This window comes from Manacus vitellinus, unplaced genomic scaffold (genome assembly GCF_001715985.3).
Source record: "Manacus vitellinus isolate BGI_N305 unplaced genomic scaffold, ASM171598v3 scaffold_13_pilon, whole genome shotgun sequence".
In the NCBI taxonomy this organism is placed as follows: Eukaryota; Metazoa; Chordata; class Aves; order Passeriformes; family Pipridae; genus Manacus; species Manacus vitellinus.
The window spans coordinates 3,273,765-3,298,177 of NW_021938999.1; the positions used below are offsets into that span (position 1 = coordinate 3,273,765).

The following is a 24,413-nucleotide window of genomic DNA, read 5'->3' on the forward strand; positions in this document are numbered from 1 at the left end:
CACAAGTAGAAGCTTAAGGACTAAGTCACAGTTTCGATATAGTAACATATAAGTAACTTTTAAGAACATAGTAACTTTTACGAACTATCTGTAAAACTAAAATTTAGGCTTGACCTGTGGTGAAACTTGACTAGAGCATTTATTCAAAATCTGAAACTATGAAAATCATGAAACAAGGGTCTAAATTTTAAATATAGATATGAGGAGTAACAATGTGAATTTAGAACCACATATATAACAGGCTTCTAGTAAAGCAGTTAAAAAAAATGTCCTTCTTCTTTAGATAAACATTCACACATTACTTCTTTATGTACGGTAATACTGATTCCATTAAGAAGAGACAAACAAACAAAGAAATCAAACAAAAAAAAAACATATCCCCAAAACAACCAATCAATCAATATATAAGCAAAAAAACCCCAACCAACCCCAACCCAAAACCTCTTTTCTCCTTCAGTTTTAAATACTTGGAACCTCTCAATATTATGTGTCTGGAATGGAAACAGAAATGTTCTCATTTTCACATCACAACCTGCAGAAACCCATATGACAAGATTTAAAAGCTATTCTGAATCAGATTGCAGTCATAACCAGACTGCTAACTCAAACACCTTTATGTCTGAGATGAACCCAGGGGAAATATGTAAGTCTGCATAAGAAGTGATTTAGTTTTGCATTAGAACTTAAGGCTAAAAAAGCATACATCTGAGATCAATAGGAATTTTAAATTTAATTATGTCACATTTTTTGTCATCTTTCTATTTTTTAAAGGGTTTAAATGACTTTCTCCTTTAACATTGTTATTCAGCATTTATATAACTAGAGCAAATATTGAGCATTATGGAGAAGATACGTTTGATGTTCTCCCTTTCAACAACACAGCCCATGTACTCCTTCAGAAGATGAACTCCTCAAGCCTGCAGATAACCGTGACTGATAAAATATCCAAGAACATCTGAAACTGTCACATCTTCACTGTACTGCTAGTGCTGAATTTACAGTGGATAAGGAACCGTCAGCCAGGGTATTCAAAGCAGCAAAAGTGATTTACAGCTTCTACTATCCCTCCTTCCTTCTTTCATTGGGGTCTCTACTCGTGCCTCATCCTCTCAATGGTTCTGACTATGGAAACCCAATTGTCTTTTAACAGCAAATAATTATGATTCTGTTCAGTGATCAGCATCTGCCACTTCAGAATCTCAAGCAAGTTTAATAAAAGGGCGTATCTTTAACTCTGAATAGAGTCCTTTAGTTGTAAATATGGAACAGACAACACATTTAAAAAAGAAGTTTATGTGTTTGTCAACTGAAATCTATAATGATTTCTAGCTAGCACTTATGTCATCTATACTGTTTATACATACACCATTTGTTACTTAAAACCTCCTGAAAGAAAGGATATTCAGATCATTGTCACCAAGAATCTTCTTATATTGTCAAATTTATTTTTATCTGTTGTCAAGAGCAGTTATTAACATGCTTAAAATGCATCTTTATCACATTTCTGCCGAGTGCTACTTACAATTCCATTAAAGGCGACCACTAACAAAACAGTTAGGCACATGCATAATTTTACACAGAAAGTTAACTGCAGTTTTATGCCTTAAGGAGATTCTTAGGTTATAACCTTTTATTTAGGCATTCTCTTGCCTAAATGAAAGGTTATAACCTGGATTTTTAAATATTTTAAATCTTTTTGTATTATTTGATATTCCATAAGAAAATACTGAAATTCATTTTTCTTCAAGACCACTAGATATTTACAAGGTGAAATAAATTATCATGATATCACTGTAACACTCAAGGACTGCACAACAGCAATACTGTATACCAGCACCATTGTGTCTCAGCATTTCATCTGGAATATATAATAGGTAAAAATCTGAATATCTTTATGTATATTGTCTGGTGGTTCCTGTAAAGTAAGACCATTATCCTTGTCAATAAAGATACTACTGATCTGAAGAGGAATGAACTAGTTTGGTTCCATGTAAGTAAAAGTCCATTTAACAGTGTTCTGCAATTTCTAAAGGTAATAGTTAACAGAGTTCTTTGAGCTTCAAGCAAGGAGAATCAAGTATCTGTTTAGCAGGTGCTGGGAGAGGTGTGCGTAAGGGCCAGCCCATCCAGGAGAAGTTTCCGCAGAGGGTGCGGAAAAGCTGGCTGGAAACCCTGCTGCTTTTGTGTGCCCAGTATTGGTGGGAGTGTGCGACAAAGTGTGTCCCCAACACACACCTTAGCAGCTATCCCAGCATGTCAGAGGCTCAGAAGGGAGGATGATGCATCTCTGTAGGCCCATTACTGAGATGGGGACCAGGGGATGATGGGCTTCCTGCCAACCTGAGATTTGTGCTGGGGAGTATCCACATCACCAAGCAGAGAGGAGCTATCACGAAGGAGGGGAAGGAGGGGCCTGAGCATATTGGGTGCAGAAATGGAGACTCCCAGGATGTCAAAGGCTGAGACAAGCAATGGCAGGAGAAAAGGTCCTTGTCTGATGTGAAACCACAGAACAGGGTCAGTGTGCTGACAGCAGAGGAGGTGCAGAGTCTAAGAAGGAGGTTGAGGAGGTGATCCTTCCCATATCCTGAGCACTGATGAAACCATAGCTGTGTCCAGTTCTGGGTTCACCAGTAAAAGAGATATGGACATACTGAAGTGAGTACTACGAATGGTCACAAAGATGGTAAAGGGTGTGGAGTATCTGTCATGGAAGAAGAAGCTAAGAGAGATGAGACTTTTCAGCTTGGAGAAGGGAATGTGTCAGAGGGGAATCCTATATCAGTGTGTATAAATATCTTGTGGGATGGAGACGGACTTGTCTCATTTACATCCAGAGACAGGACAAGAGGCAATGAGCACATACTGAACCAGAGAAAATTATGTATATGCATTAAAAAAAACAACCAACCAACCAACAAAAAACTAAAATGAAACAAAACAAAAACAACAACAAAAACCAAAAACAAACAAAACCCAAACAAAACCAAAAACAAACACAAAAACAAAAAAACCAAAAACAAACAAACAAAAAAAACTTCTTCAGTGTGCAAGCAGTCAAACAGTGGAATAGATTGCCTGGAGAGGTTGAGGAGTCTCCATCCCTGGAGATATTCCACATTCTACTGGATGCAGACCTGAGCAGCCTGCTGCTGTAGTTCAATCTACTCTGAGCAGGGAGGGCTGGACTAGACATCTCCAGAGGACCACACTGGCTTTCTGAGCAGTAACACTCTCTCTGATGTCTAATGATCCCCGACTTTCAGAAAGTTGCAAATGATCAATGACAATGACATGAATATTTGCAGCCATTTGGCTGCATCAGTAAGCCAGGAGAGGTGTAAAACAGCCACAGGGAGCAACCTTTACTGTTTCATTTCCCACTATTAAACACCAAATGAGGAGTATCTGAAAAATTAAGCTAATGTGTTTCATGAGCCTCATCTTTAAAAGCAAAGGGATATTATAATTCTATGTGTGTATTGTCTTATGTGTGAATCTATGGAATGCAGACTACACAATCGTGGATGAGAAAGGAAGATGGCCCATGAAACGTCCACATTATTAATTGTCAGCTTGGTGGAAAGGCTTTAGGAGCTCCACCCTCAACAGCTTTGTGTTGGAGGAGTTAACAAAGGCTCAAGCATTTAAGAAATTACACTTGTTGTCAAGACACTGTTATGACATATATGATTCTTATACTTGTTCTGGCACATACTTTTCTGTAGAAGTAAGAAAGTCTGAATAATAAACTAAATACCTGCACATATGTGTAAATGGAAACAAATCTTCTCTTTAAAAATGCAGCTCTAGATTATAAGTAGAAACTAATAAGTAATTTTCTTCTGATTTTGAAAGCATATAAAAAGTAGATTTTATCACAGCCAAATGAAGTTTACAATGTCTCTTACAATTTCTGCTGAGGCAACAGAGAAAGATGCAGACAATACAATACATGTAACAGATCCAAGGAAATTAAGAAAAAAATCGCATTATCACACAGAGTGAGTGAAAACCTTTGTTGCACTTTCACAGATCTTGTATGTTACAGACAGATGTCTTTTACAGTTTTAAGGATTCTACGGTTCTATGATAATGCACCAAATATTACCAGAAATTAACATGAGTACAAATTTTTTTTCAAGTGCTACTTTTTAGAAGATCTGCTTCTAGGAATGAGAGTGGACAGGTAAATGTTGAAAATTGCACACAAAATTTTATAACCTTAGAATATACACAATGGAATGGGCTGTAAAAATCTTCTGTTACAGTAATTTTTCTCATTCCTGTGAAATGCTCTTTTAGGATCCATTTAGCAATTAATTGCAGTTCTCACTAGATGCTAATGTTGCAACAAAAATCTACAGAATAAATTGTGCCAGTGCAAACGAGGAAGTGATTGGCAGGTCTTTCTTAATTATGGCATTAGGTTTAGCACTTCTGTTAATCTGAAATTCATTAACATGTCTCCAGATACCACTAGTTAAATCCAGTTTGCCAACAGGCAGAATCAGCTCTGAAATTAGTGCTTCAGAAAACCTTGTTTATTGCCTGCTGTCCTCTGAAAAAAATTCACTGAGGTCAGGTTTCCTGACATATTGTTTGTCTGGGTTCCCAAAACAATTCCATGATATTCTCAAGGGGCAACTCTGAACACACAAAAGCTATAATGAGGTTTGTGCAAGGATCACTTATCTACAAAATAAATCTCTTATTTCTTCAAACGGATTCTTAATTCCTCTTTTTTATACTTTATTGATGTAGTCTTTCAGGCTGCATTTTCATGATCAATAGTTATTCTACCTATATAGAAATCTCTGTAGATGATACAGACAGAAATGCAAATGAGGATAAAGGCTACATAAATTTTTCAGAAATGGCTCATGCCAATGATCCTGGTATGTATCTCTGAAAGAGAAGTTATTTATTTATTTACAAGGAAAGTATGACAGATATAATCTCTCTGGATTTCACAGTTTTATTCCATGGGAGATGACTGATTAAAATTGATAAGCTGTGCATCAGAAGCTGGACTGTAAAGTGAATCAAAAAGGAGATCAAACCAGCTGTGCTGAAACTGTCTTGGTATTGGTAGGTTCCCTGTGCATTTCTTCAGAGTCTACTTCAGGAAATTTTGTCTATGCCCTCAAAGGGAAAAAAAATTGCTCTCTGGGGACATAGATGTCCTAATGAAACGTAACAATAGCATGAAGATGGATTGGATGCATTGGTAACACAGAATAAGATCAAACAACACACAGCAGAGTTTGGGTAATCTTAGGGACTGAGGAAATAAAAATAAGAGCATATGTGTATTCTGATGCATTTACAGGCTAACAATAGGAACTTGGTTAAGACTACAGAGTACCTGTATTTCTAGACACAAGAGAAGAGAAAATGTATAGCAATTCAGACAAATCTCACAGTAGATTCCTGTCTTTCTCTTCAATCTCTTTTTTCAGGCACATTAAGGATTTATATCTACTTTTGTAACATTGTAAAATTATTTTTATTTCATATTTTTATCTCTAATATAATTACATTGGTATTCACTATATTATCCAAACTTTTCCCCAATCTTGTTTTGTAGACCTTCCTTATTATCATCCCAGAGTAGTAAATCTTGCAATTATTTTATATATATCTTCTCAGATCCCTAAATAGGTCATCCTATAAATAATGAAAGACAACCTGTTATTAAACTTTTGAATTTGTCTCTTCTAAATCTAGCTTCCAGTTTTCTGTATAAGTTTTCATTCTTGTTTCTTTTTCACTCACATATCAAATGATTTTGCATATATTTCTTAGAATATGCTGCATTCTTTCTTGGAAATGCTTGGTCATTTTGCACTGGATGGACAGATGCCATAAGGGTGAATGCTACAGAACAATGAATTATATAACTCTTTTCCTAATCTCATTTCTATAGCCACAATGGTAAAAATTGCTTCCTTTTTTCTCAGTGTTGACAAATGACAACTGAAAAATAGCACTATCTCATTGGGATCCCCAGAGTCTTAAATAGAAAACTCTTCTACCACACTTAATTCTTTTCCCTGGGTAACTTCTCCAGTTTGCTTGAGTTCAAATAATAAATAACTTTGTATGTACTGTTGCTTGCTCTCGTGCACAATTTTTTTTGCTTAATGTTTAGTTCCCCAGCCTTGTCAACCCCTGAATTTAGAATTATTTGTCTAAATGTTGTACAGACACAAAATATGTTATCATCTGCATTTGCATGGTTTTATCCACCAATTTTTCCTACAGGTTTTGGTAGGCTTTTTTGACCAATTTTATTTTTATTTTTCCTGAGTTGCTTTGTCCTCTTCTTTTCCCTTTGTCAGTTTTGTAACCTGCAGATTTATTTTCAGTTTTAAAGGTTTTTTCATATTGATATAGTTTAAAATCTTGTTTGACAAAATACATTTTAACTGTATTCTTCAATACTGAAAGTTTTGTCTTTAAGGAGATTTTATCATTTGGATGTGTCTTAATAGTCTATACAACCTCTGTGCATACATGAAAGAATTCCATGTGGATTGCTTCTCCTTTCACTGCTTTTAAAGTTGATGCAAATAATAGTCTAATCTTATTATTAAATAATTTATGGTTATTATTACTATGTTTGCTACTGATAATTAGATTAATATCTCTCTGCAAAGTAGTGTTATCATATGGCTTTTGCATGTCCTCTAAGTTTCTACCATTTCTTCTTTCATTTGGTAGACACCCTTTAGGTGATTTACAATAATAACTCATCACTTTATTCCTAGTTTCCATCCTCAAGCTCTTTTTTTCTTCCAAAAATCAGAATAGTATTGGAGTAATCTCACCTATTTTTGGCAATAGACAACTAAAGCTGATACAGTTTTATAGATTTGCTCTGCTGTCAGCACAACTCATCTCGTGTATTTTAGCGAAGTAAATGATGAGGTGAACCATGCCCCACCAAGTAAATCTCTTTCCATTCACTATAAAAGCAGTGTAATCAACTAGTTCATGTGTAGACACCTCCACTCTTCATATCTAATGTGAAACAACTTGAATTCTATTCCTATACTGTTTGGCTATATGAATAGCTAAATTCTCTGTTATTCCATTTCTATACTTGTCCCCTTTTCCACTTCTTCTGGTTGCATGACACACACAGAATAAGGTAAACCCAATATTTCATAGTAGTCTTGCTACTACCTTTCACAGTGTTAGGAAAAACTGCATATTTTATCACCTACATCATCATGTGTCTGTACTGTTTGCTATTATTTCTCATGGGGGAAAAATGAAAAAAACAATACCATTATAAATAGTCCTTGTCTCTAATCTATCTACTGTGCAATATTTGTAGCATGTCAATCTGCTGAAGATAAAGCCCTTCTGTCTTTCTGTGCCTAACCTTGTTATTTTCCATTTCCTGGCAACAAATCATATGGTTCAGGCGGGGGCTTGTGACCCTGTTCTATAGGAGTCATGTTCATTTGTTCTCACCCTCAGTGCTTTTTCCACAGTCTTCTATTATTGTCAGGTTTCATCATCCTTCAACATTTCCCTCCTCAGAATCCCTCTTGTTACTCATCTGTCCGGGAATTCATATCAAGATCTGTGCTCATTCCTATTTAATACCGCATTAGAAATCATTAGCAAGTCAGGACAAGGAAGATGAAGACTTACATTTTCTGAAATATTTTTTCATTGATCTGGTTGTTATTGATTCTGACGGAAGGACCTCTGAAGAAGAAGTAGCAAGGAAGAAAAGCTAAGAATATTTTTAGTCATCCTTACAATATCAGGAGTGGCAGACACACATACAAAATCAAGAAAATAAAGGTAAAAGTTTATAACAATAGATCTATATTAATTTTTCATATGTGAGCCTCAATAATAGATCTATATGTAGTCTCTGAAGACATTGAACCTCATGAGAATTATTCCTTTTTATGACCACCTCCCATTTAATCGCTGTACGTCTACAATTACAAGGTCTATGTTGTCAGGGACTGCAAGGACTTCGCAATCTGAAAATCACCCATATGAAACAAGACAACCTTTTTATAGGAAAAGGAATAATAAGAAGGGTCAGACTTCAGATGCCTATTTTAGTGACTAAGACCTGAGTTGAATTTAATTATCTAAGAACTGTCCAAGTAGCACTGATTTGCACTTCTAAGTTACTGTAGGATCAGCATTTACACTTCCCTTTTCAGAGGCTCCTTGGTTCAACCAGTGAGACACACAGTTTTTTCTTCACCCCCTTGCAGCTCAGATCCAAGAGAGAGAAGCACACTTCTTTTTTACCTATTTCTCTGATCTGAGTTGTCCCCTCTGGACAGAAATCAAGAGAATTGCAGCTACTAGCTCACAGGGATCCTGGATGCTGAGGGAGGCAACTCTCGGCTCTGCTGACATGGCACTACCTTGGTACAAGGGAGCCCTGCCCAAACTTCACATGGGCTTGCCCTGAAGGTTAGCAATATTGGAAGCTAAGAGACTTCATTCCTGGGACTGATTTCCCAGAGGATTTTACTCAAGGACCAGAGCCACAAAAAGAGTTTGTTGAAATTGCTCAATGAAATCAGCATCCTTGTCAGGAATATCAGTTGATTGCTGGTTTTCATGAGTGATTGAACTGATAAGAATATCACTCACCAGTACAGCTGTAGGGCCTGGAGAAATTCTGTTTCATCATAAAATTAATTTTAGTTTAATTCAGACCAAAATCAAATAATTAAATAATAAGACAGAAGATAAAAAGGAAAATCCTTAAATCAGTGCTTGGTTTGTTTGGTTTTGGGTTTTTTTCATCAAATGACACAGGATAAACAAATTTCTTTCTAAAAGTCATTTATGGTTTGTATTATTATTTCAATCCAGTGTAAGAATTGAACTATTTTATGAGTGTTTTGATTTTGTGGGTATTTTAAGAATTTAATTACTTCAGAATTAGAATACACTACACTATTCCACGAACTACTGAAAAACAATAGTCCATTCATTAGGCAAACACTTATAATGTGTTTGATGCTGGAAAACCTGACTTCAACACACTTGGTTAGGAGTACATAACAACCTCTCTGCAATAGATTCACAGACATGGCATACACTCAGATAGGTGATTAGACCCTGGCCACGGAGCTCACATGGTATGCGTTTATAGGTGTTAGTGAACCACTTCTTTAAAAACAAATTGCCACCTCTTTTTCACAAGTGGAAAAAATAGTATGTGCTTCTCAAATGACGTTGGTATTATTCACTGTTTGGCATATAGAGTCAATGTCTATTAGCTTATCTTCATAGGAAATCTTTAATCTGATTATATATGAATACAGAACAGACAAAACTCTCTGTGTATTTGGACTCTTCAGCTGCCGTTTGCTACCTTTGTCTTCTGCTCTTCATCTTATTTGTTTTCAGCAGCTACAGCCTCTCATCTCCATGGGAGGGGCAAGTTTCTGCTATTCAAAACAAAATAATTTAGCTTAAATTACCTCTGAATAGGGGTTCAGAATCTTTGTTTAGAGAGAATGGTTCATGTCTTTATTTCAAAAATTTTGTGGACTGAGATAACAGCCAGTTGTGTCTATGTACCATTAAATAATTCATTAAAACACTATATTTAAACCACATCTACACTTATGCATTCACATTTGCTGTGTAAATTGATGTAAGCAGTAAGAACTTGAAATAGCAAACTTAGATTTGGGAACATCTGCTTGAATATTAATTTCTTTTCATTGTACTCACTCCTCAGAATTAGGAGAACTCACTTATTACAACAAGAACAAAACCATGCATATTTTAAGTTCAGGTAAGAAAGAAACTTGCCTAAGCCCATTCTGCATGAACAATATCCCTCGGTGGTAAGAAATGGTGAAAGTGAAAAACACAGAAAAAATTATCAGTGTTTGAGCTGCAGTTAGTCCATGTACAAGGGAGGATCAATACAACAATTTGTAACTATCAAGAGCAGGAGCCTTCAAATGCCAACTGGCTTGGCAGAAACCTTCCCACAGTGGCTCTATGTCAATATACGGATTACTTCCAAGCACCTTTAGTTGTTTTTCTCTATCATGATAAGCAGTGGACTCTAATGTCCTGAGGCTTTCTCTTCAGATCTCTGGGTAGAGACTTGGAAGAGCCACGGCAGAGACTGCACTAAGTCTTTCAAGTTTGTACAATCTGGTATGTTTTGAGGAGTCTAACTGCCCTGCATGCAGATGATGACTCGAGGTTCACAAAAATATATCATTTTTATTTTCTTTTAAAATGCATAATAATCACCTCTAAAAAGTGGGACATAGCTACCATAACTGGCCATATTATGAGTTGTGACTTAACACTACCTAGGGACATATTTATAAAATGTGATTATGTGTGATACAGGAACAGTGCCAATACATTTTTGTATCTCAACTCAGGATCAAGCTATATTGGAGCAAGGCCACGGTAGCCCTAGGGTAGCTGCAGAGTCAAACAGGAAAACCAAACATTGATCCAGCTGGAGCTCAGAGTGAGCAATAATGTCTCTTCTGTGATTATATCTGTTTGCTTAGCCTTACAGTCAAAAGGCACTGAGGTCTCCATAAGATGCAACATACAGAATTTTTCACTCCTTCTTATTTTAAAGAGTGTGATGAGTATGTGTAAGAAAAGAAATTCTGAGGAGGGAGCAGAATACCGTGCATGGGTGATACATAAGTACTTTCTTACCATCAGGTCTGTACAAACTCTATCCTCTGCCTACCACAAGCAGATACAAACTCCCTTGCCTTTCCACTGAAAAACATACAGCTCCCATGGAAATATTCACTTAGTGAATGTCAAGGACTATCTCTAACTGTACTGCTCTTCTACTCCTGCAAATAAACATACGTGTTAGAGAGCATGTCTGTAATCTCAGGATGTTTTGTATTCCTCAGACAGTTCAGGTAACCACTATGTTCCTAAGACGCTTTTCACATTCTTAGGAACTATCTTCCAGTATAGAGCAAGTGCAACAACCAAACTTGAAGCCACATCTAAGTGACTAGATGATACTCATAACAAAAATAAGTAGTTGTAAATGCAACTTTTTTCCTATATGTTTACTTGCCAACTGACCTGGATTTTGCTTTCTTTTATCTTTTCAGCACTTCTTTAAAACTCTTAAGGTGACTACTTTTTACAGTTGGTTTCCAGTACAATTAATGAACACCAGTATTTCAGATCCATTAAAATAAACATTATATTTTCTACTGAAACTTTATAAACCGAGTGTTGATAAACATATTTCTGAGAGTTCCTGACTGGCTGATGGATTTTTCCATTTTCAACTAAATAATGAACAGGTAAAATTTAATATCTACTTTTCAAGAAAAATTTGTGCAAACTGAATGATATCATTCCTTTTCAGAATGTGAAACAAAAAGGGTGAGTTAAATTAATTAAGAAAGTATTAATCCCAAGGCATTCAGGTTGACTCCATAGCTTTTAATGCTTCCAAGCACTGGAAACATCTGGACTGTTGTAGCCAGGATCAATTTCTAACTGCTGTGATATTTGCATATTATTGTGTTTTCATAGATTTAAGATGAAAAATTTATTGCAATCACTTTTTCCTTGATTAATTAAACATTAATAGATCTAAATTTCTACTCCTTTATTATTAGTTATATTTTTAAATTCTAATTACAAATGTCTTTAGCAACTCTGAATCCTTATTTGCTTTAAGTTAAAATGTTGAAAAATGTTACAAGAAGACATGTAGATAGCATAGACCTAGAATTGAAAGTGCAAAAAAGTACTGCAGGAACAGACAGATAGCAAAACTGTTGCTTAAAAAACTGCACAAATTTTTGGGCTCTTGCAAGAATGAATTAACGAACTTAACTCCCATTTCTGACAAAATTATTTTAATCAGGTTGCTATGTAATCAAGCTACATTTCACATATTGCAAGAATGTTACAAGAAACTTGAAAGATACTTATTTCATGATAACCTAACTTTTCACTGTTCATTGAAAGAAAATAAAAGGGATTGATAGAATAATCAAACATCATTATGACAAGGAAGTCTGGGGTTTTTTTCCTAAAGATAAATTTTCTCCTTTATATTAAAACTATGGTAGTATCTTGATAGTTTCTTTCTCTATCCAAAGTTGGTTGGTTTTGATTTGGCTTCTTTTGTTTTCTTATGGGGCAAAAAAAAAGGTTATTAGCAAAAAATAATACTTTAAAATTGTGCCAGCTTCTCTAATCCTTTGGAGATAATACAGATATAGTGCTTAAATATCAAAGGGTAACTTGTAATTCATCTTTTGTAAAACAGAAAATTTTCATCTGAATGAAAATGAAAAATTACCCAGATGCTGATGACAGGTCTTCCTTGTGTATGGTGCTCAATAAATAAAAAATTCCAACAACTGCATAAGATTTCTTGTTTAATTTCTGATTTGGTAGAAATAAAGGGTCATGCTTTTATAGCTGTTTCATAGGATCATAGAATCAGCCAGATTGGAAGGGACCTCCGAGATCATCAAGTCCAACCCTTGATCCACTACTGCCGTTGTTACTGGACCTTGGCACTAAGTGCCACATCCTGTCTCATCTTAAAAACCTCCAGGGATGGAGAATCCACCACTTCCCTGGGCAGCCCATTCCAATGCCTGATTACCCTCTCTCCTTAATATCTAATTCTACTTTCACTAGAGTAAAAATACAATGAAAATTATGACTTTATATAAACTAAGAACCACTTAGTTCTACTGAGTTAGGATATTGAGAGTCCATTTGGATAGGACTTCTAGGAAGTCTTGTAGAATATTCTCCCAGTCATGCCCTGTGCTTGTTTAAGGCTAGCTCCTGAGAAATGACTTCAGACTCCTTTGGATTAAAGGCTTAGAAGTCAATTGCTTTATTTGTCTAGTGAACATTTGAATCCCAAACTAATATTAAAAGTTTTGGGGAAGAACAAAGCTCCAGTGTTTCTACCATCTTCATCCAAAGTAGAGTTAGCAATGCTGACTAAAATATTTCTGATTCCCTTCTAGAACTGTTCAGAGGCTTAAACCTCTTTATCCTGACAATGTTGAGGGTGGTACCACATCCTTTCACTCTCCAGCTGAACGCCTAAAATTTAGGCAAGTCAGAATCAAAGTTAATCATACCAGATAATAAAACTTCACCCATTGTAACTGGTGGGTTTAAAGATGAAGCTGTGACTCGTGTGTAAATTTCGATAGAGTAGTTAAATACCCATACTCTGAAATGTAGATGAATATCCTCTAAAAATCTTCTTATCTTTAAAAAAATTAGCTCAAATACCAGCAAATAAAACTGTATTCAAGTAGAGTAGCAGTCAAGTTGACTGTTAACAGAGATGTAAGTAACAGAGAGAAGCACTACTTTCAAAGCCATGTGTCTGTGTCAAATGCTATGACTTAGCTTAAAAGAATTCAGGCTTGCAAATCCAACGAATAATAATGAGTATTATGTATTTCCTATACTCCAAACTACTTTTTTATTAAAGGCTGATGTAATTCTAAAAGTTAATAACCTAAAGAAATTGGCACAAATTGAAAAATGTTAATGTGGAAGCCTCACTAATGCATTATCACTTTGAATGCATAGAATCCACAGAATTGCAACTAAAATCTTTACAACAAATTATTTCCCCTTTAATTATCAAATACTCAATTCTGATGATAGAGGATTGAGAGAACCAGTCTCTATTTAAACTAGAACACCTCGGGAATTTGTGCATCAAATCTATTTTGTTTCAGGCTTAGAAGGGAGAGATTTGGGTAAGACTATGGGGAGTCTTACCCAACAACATTTTGGGTCCAATCTCTTCAGCATAAAACATAACCTGGTGTGTGGTCAAAACTATTGGATATCTTAATCCTCAGAAATAATAGGAAATGCTTTCTTTTTCTGAAATGGAGAAGCTTCTAAGATAAACTATCTTCCACATACTTAATAATTCATGCTATTAGAAATGCTTTAACCAGCCTCTGAATAACTCTGTGACTCATAGCTGACTGCTGAAGAATGAGACACAGTAGACTTCACTGGATACCGAAACTGAGGGAAACCTGTTGACCTGTAAGGGATGAAATGAATCCCACCACCTTCCTCCTGAATGACTTGCTTAGTTTGCTCGGATTCTCCCTGTCTTTGCTTAAGGTCACATCTGGTAATAAGGTCTAACACGTCTAACTTGCTCTTGGATCCAGTACTGCCTTGACTGTAGGTCTGAACCTGGTTGATTACTGTTGAGTACATCTCCCTAGAGTTGAAAAACTAAACAGTGCTGTCTGATGATGTCAGCAATGTCTATTAATTATAAATTTATTCTCTCCTCACTATAATTCCTACCTTACAGTATTTAGCCGACCTGATTTCACTGTCATTCCCCTTAACATAAAGAAATTGTTGTTGTCATCCTTATATTAGAATGTCAGATTTTTTAAGATTATTTCACTGAGAGTGATCTCCCTGAAGAATTGCTCTCCTTTTTGAGTTTGTCCCATATTGGGTCCTACCAGATAGATCACCGTTTACATTAATGAATTATAAATACAGCTTACTTATACTATCAAATACCTTTAACAAAATCCTTCTTGCCTTTTTTACCTTGATATTCTCTCTAATGTGTTTTATTTCATTTTGTAAGTAAAAGGTGTTGTAGAAAAATGAAAAAGGCTCACGTTATTCAGTTACAGAGGTACTAAAAACCAATCAATTTCCCCTCATAACTGTCTTGATGGCTTGCAGAACTGTTGTCTTATCAAACAGTTCATAAATCACCATACGAGAAAATTAAAAACTTGTACAAACATTCTTACTTGATTTGATAGATTTAAGAGGAGATTTTAAATTTAAACATTCAAGTTAGGAAGCTTGTCAAGGTGTTCTTTTCCTAAAACTATGAACTAGGCCTTCTTCCTGTTAATAAAGGTAAGGATGTCCAAAGGGCTTAAAACACTGTAGAACTGAAACTGATGTGTCTTACACCGATTAAAAGGTAAAAAATACATGCAATATGGATCCAGTTTCTTTCCAGTCAGATACTTTTTCACTGGGTTGGTTTTTACTACAGCTTGAGTTTTTCATTTGATCATATTAGAAAACTGTAGTCTAATATATCTGAATATACTCACCTATCAAGAGATGCAAATCAATTTTCATTGGGTAATGAGAGTACATCCTTTATCACCTTCCTTTACATATTAATTATTAAAATACCCTATGAATTAGACCTTGTTCCTCAAAACAGAATTGACCTCAGTCAAGTTCTACATCATGAATTTTGTATGTGGAGCATATATATTGCTCAATTAATCAGTACTTATCTGTACATAAGCAAGAGCACAGCTATAAATTGAACTCGCTTTTAGATTTTACCTTCTAATTTCACACCCAGCATTTTCATAATCACTGGTTTTAATCACATGAAATCGTGAGGTACCTCAGAATCACAGCAGCTCCAAGCTTTGCCTGCTGTGCATGTTTATATTATGGCCATACATTACTTAAATCCATTAAGAGTGATTCAGATCACTGTGCAATTTTAGTTTCTTGTACAGCCACTTAGATTAATTCCATTGAAATAATTAGCATGCCAAAGCAGAATTTATTTGAAATCATTCCCTGCTTATCCCCAATAATAAATTAACAGTGGTAACAACTCCTTTATTCATTTAACATAAAGGCTAGGGAAACTAGACATCAGGAATCTTCTTTAAAAAAAAAATTACATAGAATCATGACGTGATTTAATTATGACAGAACAAACATCACAGATCTTAATAAAACTGCAGCAGACATTCCCCCTGCCACTCCCACTTCTGCAATTGAAATCAGTACCTATTTTTTCGGCATAGTACAGATTAGTGAAATTAGATTTGCTACCACAGTAAATCCTAGCAAGGTCAGCAGAGTTCAACCCTTCCCAATTCATTGTTAATCTTATTTGTCCCTATCTGATCTACTCATCTGCTATTATCTCACATTATACCTAGATAGTTTTTAACCCTATCAGAATGTGGTAGCAGTGGTATCATATGATGCTAAGTGTTTCTGAAGTACAAACCCCTAAATTATTCACTGCATATAAGAACTCATAAATTGCAAAAACTGCAAGGTATGCCCAACTTTAACTATTTTAAAAATGGGTGGGTTTTTTCTCTGTGGGTAGTTATAGACTTGATAGTAGGATTTTTAAAAATGTGAGAGAAAAGCATAGCACCAGTACATTTTGTGTGGGACATTTAGTTCTATTATTCTTTATGCCTCAAAAAATGTCAAAACTTATCAGCCTGTAAGTGCACCATTTTAAAGCTTTTGTTTTAATGATAAATAATGACTTGAGAATGCAAATTTTGTACTCAGTGAAAGAATAGAGAGGTTTCAACTTTCTTCTAGAAAACACTTAAAACAGTCTGAACTGAATATTAAGTCAGTAGAGTTTTGCATAGATTGACGTCTTTGCAACTTCAAAAGATAGCAGGAGAAGATTAATTTTGTAAACAGATGATTCCACAGTAATGATTCTCTGGAGGGTTCAAAATTCTCCATGAGAAATCTCATTATTCTTTTTGTTGTTTTTTTTTTTTTTTAAGTCCTGTGTAGGTACCATTTTCTCATTAAAAAAATACAATGTAAAGTGATCATTAATTTTTAGTTTACAAGTGTTGACACCTTATTTTGAGTTAATCTGCTAGTTTATGTTCTTTTATTTTTATTCTCTAGTATTATTCTGCCCTTACAGGATGAATTTTTTGGATGAATTTTTTGGGTGTTTCCTTTTTAAACAGGGTTAACTCTGCATGCATGAGTGTGTCTGTGTGTGCAGCTAAAATAAATCTTTTGTCAAAGGCATTAAATTAACATACCTAAAAACTAAGTAACAGCAAGGCTTACAAGTCCACTTAGATTATGAAATTAATTCAAGAAAAATAGAGTATTGTAAAGTAGGGTTAAATTATATACTTTTCTTTCTTTCAAGTCCAGTTACTGTTATAGAATCACAAAATGACCAAGGTGGGCAGGAACCTCTGGAAATCACCTTGTCCAACTCCTCTGCTAGAGTAGGTTACCCATGTCCAGTCAGGTTTTGAGTGTCTCCAGGGATGGAGACATCACAGCTTTTTCAGGTAACCTGTTCCAGTGTTATTGCATATTTGTCACAAAATCCCAGCAAACAACATAGTTGCTTTACTTTGTCCAGAGAAGAGTAAACAAAAGGTTACACAGATTTAAAATATATTTTAAGTCTTTTCTTCACCAGGAGAAGGAAGTGCTATTGCAGTGACCTCCCGAAGAAGCAGACAACATTTACCCAAGCACTGATGTCAGGGAGAGACAGTGCTTCCACCTATTCTCTGCTTCCTTCTCAGTTATCACTGTTCACATAAAAACAGTGAAAGTAGAAAGTATGTCTGTAAATCCCCGGGATAAATAGCCCACCAAAGCAAATAAGATGTCTGTTTGCATGTATGAGAGTACAGGTCAAGTGCTGCCTTTACTTTATGATTCAGTGTAAGACTCATATTTTAATATCTGTAAATATGTTGTGTTCAAGTGTGGAATGTTTTCTTGCCATTTATCCCTGGAAACACTAAAATGTGTTAATGTAAATGTAAATACAAATATATGACTAAAGGTAGGCAAAAGACCAGCTACCCTATACTGCCTATAAAGAAAGGTGGGAGGGAGGCAGGGAGGGAAGAGAAAGAGACAGACAGACAGAGAAACAAATGTGTTATTCCTGCCCAAGAAATAGCACTGTATCCATGCTGTCATTCTTTGTCTAGAAGAAAATGCAAAGATAAATCTTTTTCTTAAAACCAAAACCAAACCACCTTTGAAACACTTCCATCCACCACAAATGCACGCTCAAGTCCTATTTCTGTTAAATGATGAGCACTTGTGTTGGATTCAGCAGAGCACTTCTCTGCACTTGATACATGCCATATATAAGGATAAAAACTCTTATAAAGCATCTGCTTGTTTTGTAGACAGAATAACGAAATTAAATAGAAAGAGAACACCGAAGTAATGTGATAGGAGATCATGTCACAATTACTGTTTGGTATATCACAATTTATAAACCTAATTAATAGAAGAACTCTTCACTTTACATAACTTTAAATAAAAAACATCAGTTTCACATAAATATCTCACTTGGATACAAAGAGTGGTAGGAAAAAAATCTTTCAAATATGGCACCTTATTAAAATAAGAACAACGTAAAGTGATAGCATTCACTTTTTGCCTGGGAAAAAGAAAGATAAGTAGAACCATGAAACATTTGAAAGGTCTAAGTATTCTTTGATCAAAGAAACATAGTGGGCTGGTTACAATCTACTAACAGTGACCATCAAGAACCTAAGGAACTAAGTATGCCATACCTCACCATACTGCTTTTAGATTTCCTACTGTTTAAAAACTCTTTAGATATATACAACAGTTTCTTATTCTATGACATTAAATTAATTATTAAACATTGTAAATGGAAAGGAATTGGTTTTAGACACATACTTTCCTAGCTGTCCAATGAAAACCACAGGCAATAGTAAAACAGGAGTCTACAGTAATTCGCATCTTGTGTACAAAAAAATTCTTTGTTTTTATTACAAATTAAGAAGTTATATTCACTTTAAAATCACGATGAACTGTGAGGTTTTCTGCATTTAGGACACAACTGAAACAATATCTAAGCAGAAACAAATGTCATATCAATCACATCAGTATACTGTGCACTGGCGGTTATGATCATCCTTCAGTCATGAAGGTGTCATGGAATATTACACAGATGAATCCTTCAGGGGAACAAATCTTCATCATTTTTAAATTAAAATAAACCAACCAAACAAAAATAAACACAGTTCAAAGTGATTTCTTACAATCTAAAGCAAAACAGTTACTCCCATAAACAGAAATATATGTTTTCTTACCCTTGCAAATATCCTCCATAAGGCAGACAGATGACCTTCATAACAGAGGTCACACTTTGTGAGGTGAAACCCACTAAGCTGAATGTGACAACATATTAATTGGACTTGTACCCACTCATTACCACATTGGTTAAGAGGGATAGACTGAATTAAGAGTGGTGAGAAGTTGGTTTATTATGCATAAGGGTAAGATCATGGGGGGAAATGGATACATTGAATAAAAAGAAAAACTGCTTGTCTCAAAAATGCCAGTTGTTTTTTGATATTAGAAATTACTATCACCTTGAAGAGCAGAACCTTAATTCTAAAACAGGAAAAAGTATTTAATCATAAGAAATTATTTTTTTTACTGTGAAGATGATAAAATATTGGAATTGATTACTCAGAGAGAATTCTGGAGGATTTTCCATCCTTGTAGATATTTAACACATGTTGGGCATGGTCCTAAGTAACCTGATTTGGCTGATCCTGAACTAAGCAGAGGGTTGGAGTAGGTGATCCCCAGAGGTCCCTGATAACTGCAGTGGTGCTATTATCCTGTGATTGTTAGGGTAAAAAACCAGTATTTTGAATGTCTGAGAAAGATAGGATTTTCCTATCATATGTAAGCTCATTTTTAATATAACACATTATTAATGACTGAGCCTAGGATGCTCATCAAAGTCGTTACACAGCAGTACTGCCAAGTGCCAGCAAGGAGGTCTGGTAACCTATGTAAATATTCACCTATGTGAGACACAATAGTAGCGCTGTCCAGAGCAACAGGAATTTTGGATTAATAGGAAAAGGCAAAGTGTTTAAGACCATCATCTGCTTATGCCTCCCAATGCATGACAGAGAAAATAAAATATTTGGGCATATAACACACCCAAAAAAATTGGTACACCAGTACATAATGTGGACCAGTCTAGTACTGGGAACATTTAACACATCCCATGGTTCAGAATATTAACCTCAAATAAATGTTTCTTTTATTTAGTTCTTTTTTTCCTATCTTTCAGTAAATCACTATTTCAAAAAGAGGTATTTTTCATTAGTGTCCAGAATGCTTTTGTCTCACCTTGTTGCAATACTTAGAGTCAGCAACAGACATCATGACAGATATTGATGAAATACAATTATCTAGGGAGAGGAAGGTTTCATATAAAATGTACAGCTTATATGTTTATGATAAACTTTCAAGTTTATCAAATGAAAACAGATCACTATGTGCTTTAACAACAGAAGACCTAGAACAACATCTACTGGAACTGTAGGTAATTATCACTGCAAACCTTACATTATGCTACCTGCCTTTGTCATCATCACATTTCATATTTTCCAGTAATGTATTATGTTCCAAGTGTTCTTTAAAATCACTAAAAATCATTTAGACTCCTTCCAACTTTATGTTCCTGGAGTCAGGGATTCCCTTTTCATGAAAATTGCATAGGAAGAAAAAACTGTGGACTACAGTCAACATTTTTATAAACCAAATGGTCTGGTATATTACCTAAAGCAAAAAAATCTTCCAGTCAGAAGTTAAATTCAAAATGACCTTGTGCTTTTTTCAACAAGGCTGGCAGCTGAGGTCATTGGAATAAATTGTGATAGACAGTGCTTCTCTCTGCATAGTTAGAAGGCATGTGTAGTACATGAACTACCACCAAGTAAGGAAAAAACTCCAACCAAAACAGAGCAAAGAACATTGCTCCATTTCTTTGTAAGTAGTGGTAAATATAGTCTACAATAATTATGACTTCTAATGAAATCATTTAGGTTTTCAGCAACTTTATTTCACTATCAAGTATGTTCTACACTTTTCAAATCTACATTCATAAATAAATCCTGTTCTTCATTGGCCTCTGCTGTTAAGAACATAAGCACCTGTAGTATTTCTCCAGCAGGCAGATGCCAGATGCACAGAATATTGTGTAGTGTTGTTTAAAAACATATTGTAGTGTTGTTTAAAAATATATATTGTAGTTGTGTTAAAGCTCTCTAAATTACTGAGTCAAAACCAATGAACTGCAAAAACTGGAACTGCTAGAGAGTGTTTTAACTGAGATTTAAATATGTACATTGAAAGGAAACTTCTCACTACTCGCTTCTGTAAGGAAATTAACTAGTGTCAGAAGAAGGCAATCTAAAAAAAAAAGGTATTTTTTCAATTCATTCTCTTGCAAACACATAAGAACATCTGTTAGATGATTTTAATCTGTCAATAGGACTGCATGAGTCCTCAACTTGTTTCTATAATAGCAGCTTTTCACCGGAATATTTTGATCAACAGATTCTTATTTTTTTCCTCTGCCTCTTTTGGGAGCAACTTAATATTAAGATGAAAAATATACTCAGGGTTTCAGAGTAGGTGGAAAAAATTGCAGAACTGCTTCTAATCCTGTTTTCCACTGTGTCTTAAAGTATCCTATATAAAGAATAAAACACATCTTGTCACTTCCGAAGCATTTAAAGAAGAGAGGGGCAAAAACAGAATGCATGTAACTTACCATTAAAGTTTACTGCCCGGATATAGCTAAGTAGTTCTTTACCATCAGTTGTGCTCATCCTTGGGCATAGACCAATATATCCAGGACAGAGATCTTTATGCATGTTGTGCAGTGCATAGGCCATGGAATACACTGCATCAATGACAAACTGAACTTTTCCTTCTTGCTCATAGGCTGAATCTCTCGCAATTCTTTCTAAGCCTAAAGAAAAAAGAGAAAGAGTTTACTTCTATTTGTGTGTGCATGTGTGCATACCTGCATGAGTGCTTGCATGCAAAAATTCACATTATGACATAAATAATTACAGTTGGATTGACAGGTAAAGTCCGACACAAAAATATGGCCTTCTGCTTTTGCCTCTCATCATTTTACACTGTGCTAGGTGTACAAACAGTGTGCTGAGCTTTGGGCTAGAAAAGGTGACAGAACATTTCATTACAAGGAAAAGATATATATAGATGTGTGCATTTCTACAGTCCGGTAGAAAAATTCTCTTTCCACCTTTTTGACTTTCATTCAACAGTTGTTTGATGTTATCTATAGTACACTTCTAGAGCAGCCTGCCATCCTGTTTTAGATAAATTTAAGGCTATCTTGATTTTTATCCTTGTCTATTGTTTGATAAACATTATTTAAACATCTCAGGGAAAAAAAACTGAATGCTTGCCAAGTGATGTGACCATCTGTCTCTATACTGAGAAGTGCTTATTCTGTGACATTTTCCTGTATTTGCTAGTGAATTATGCTTCACATTGAGAATCATGTTCTGTCTGCTAGGACGTTTATCCTTCAGAGGGAATACAGAGGAAAACAATGCATTATATAATTTTTGTTCTGCAGGAATTGCCTGAATTAATCATCTATGTCCAAATCTAAAGAACTTTTTACATTAATAGGTGATATTACTAAGGGGAAAAGTTAAAAAATAAAAATCAGGAAAATTATATTTTAAGTGGATAACCAACATGAAATCTCATGTCCTTTATAGGTATTCAGATGCTGATTTCAAAGGCTCAAAATCTTAATTGTCCTCAGAAAAAGGGATCTGCAAATCTTGATGTGAAATCTGCCCTGCTGAAATTTACTGTCAAGTTCCTCTTACCTTAGTGAAGACAAATATGAACAGTTAGATTATCTACCAAGTTATCAACTCATTCAGCTTGAAAAAAATCCAGTCATACTGTTTAACATTATTTAGAAATGAGGCAAAATTTTATGCTTTTTTTTTTAAGTTTTAACAGTTTATATATTATTTATGGGGGTTTTTATATCTAAACACAGGATTTTATCAGTTTAAAATTTCAATTTTGTTGAATTCAAGGTTTTAAAAGTATATTGTTCATGCCTGAAAACATACTGTACACAAGATCTTTCTTTAGCCCATTTGACAAGGAAAAAAAGCTGAGTATACTCAGAAACCTTTCTGTTTGCTGCACTTCAGTACCACTATCTCACATTACAGTGATAACATATGAACAAATCTGTAATCTGACAAGCAGTAGTGGTTTGTGCTTTAAACACCCCTGAGCACTGGGAGCAATAGATAGCCTTGAAAAATGATGATGTGCTTTTATTTCTCCTCAGGGATTAGTTAAAAGAAATAAAATCACTGCCTCTTGAAAAGCTACCAACCACTTAGAGAAGAAGGCAAAGAGCTCATTTTTGTGATTTGTACAAGTAACTTTGCAGTCAGTTTTCAAGACATGGTACCTAATGAATGGCAAAATAATTAATAGTGCTACTCCATTATAAATAAATAAACAGGAAAAACTTTTCCTTGCACGTGCTGAAATTTACAAAATTAGTTGCAATGCATTGCCCAGACATAAAAGAGGACATGAAGGATGGAAGACAAGTAGTTTAATTAGTTTTCAAATTTATTAACTTATTTCATTTGGGAACTACCTTCTAACACTAAGTGATGGGTAGAGTTCATGATATCCACTTTTATTGCTCCTTCCTTTTTCAGGACTATGGGACAACAAGTGAAGGACAGGGTTTACAGAACTGCTGGTGACAGACAGCAGTCAGTAACCTGTATGTGCCCCCAAAGTTTCCACATCCTCTAAACAGGACGGTCAGTACCGGAGGAGTTTGAAGGACATCCACTTTAATTTCCAAGATAAATATAATTCCCTTCATGTATCAAATAGAAAATTGTGTATGTTGAAGGGTGGGGGGTTGGTGAAAGACAGAGAGGAATCATTTTTTGTAATAAAGTCTAAGTCATAAAACACTAAAAGTTGCAAACACTTAAGCAAGTGCATTGACTGTTACAAATTTTAAAAGGGAAAAAAACCAATATTGTTCTCCCCTATGCTATACTGCAGTTTAAACACATATAAAACATTTTTGCATAAATTTATTGCATGGCATAATATTTTACCTTCACTCTTCACAGATATGTGACCATAAAGTAATTTATCCTATAAATTACAGAGGAAAAAAACCCAAGTTTTTGGGACTGAATGCGTTTCTGTGCATACAAAGGGGTGAGGAACATCACAGAATTATTACTTTTAAGTCTGTCAAACCCAGAAGGCAATAGAGAAGAGAAATCTCTGTGTTTTGCATAACTAAAAAAAAACCACAAAAGATTGGATTATGTGTTCTTTCTTCTTGAGGTTTCTTTTCATTTTCTCTTTCTAGATAAATAAAATAACATTTATAAAGATGACAAGAACTCATCAACTTAAATTTCACTGCACTGCCCCAAATAAATGTTAATGTATAGCAATAAAATTATGTGTATTGTCTAACCATAAATATGGTCAGCTCCTACAGATATAATACTACCCAATTGGAAGATGTTATTATGATTTTTATTCAGACTTGTATATCAAGTAATAACAGTTTCATTTATAGCTTGACTTTCAGCTCTATGAGGCATGGTTCTACACACACTGGTGATCTGAAAGAACATAATTTGTATCTCGTAAAATAAATGTTTTAGTGTTTTCTTAGTGATCACTTCAATTTCTCATCCTACAGT

General features: G+C 34.9%; 1 protein-coding gene across 3 annotated transcripts in view; it reads right to left on the bottom strand.

Moving 5' to 3' along the window:
• The window catches only part of GRM8 (glutamate metabotropic receptor 8), a 330,760-nt gene that overhangs the window by 101,712 nt on the left and 204,635 nt on the right, over positions 1 to 24,413 (bottom strand). For all 3 annotated transcript variants that reach the window (XM_008926587.3, XM_018067986.2, XM_018067984.2), the window contains exon 7: positions 21,422 to 21,622. In XM_008926587.3, coding sequence (XP_008924835.1) covers positions 21,422 to 21,622 — 201 coding nt within the window. The remainder of the gene's footprint in view (positions 1 to 21,421; positions 21,623 to 24,413) is intronic.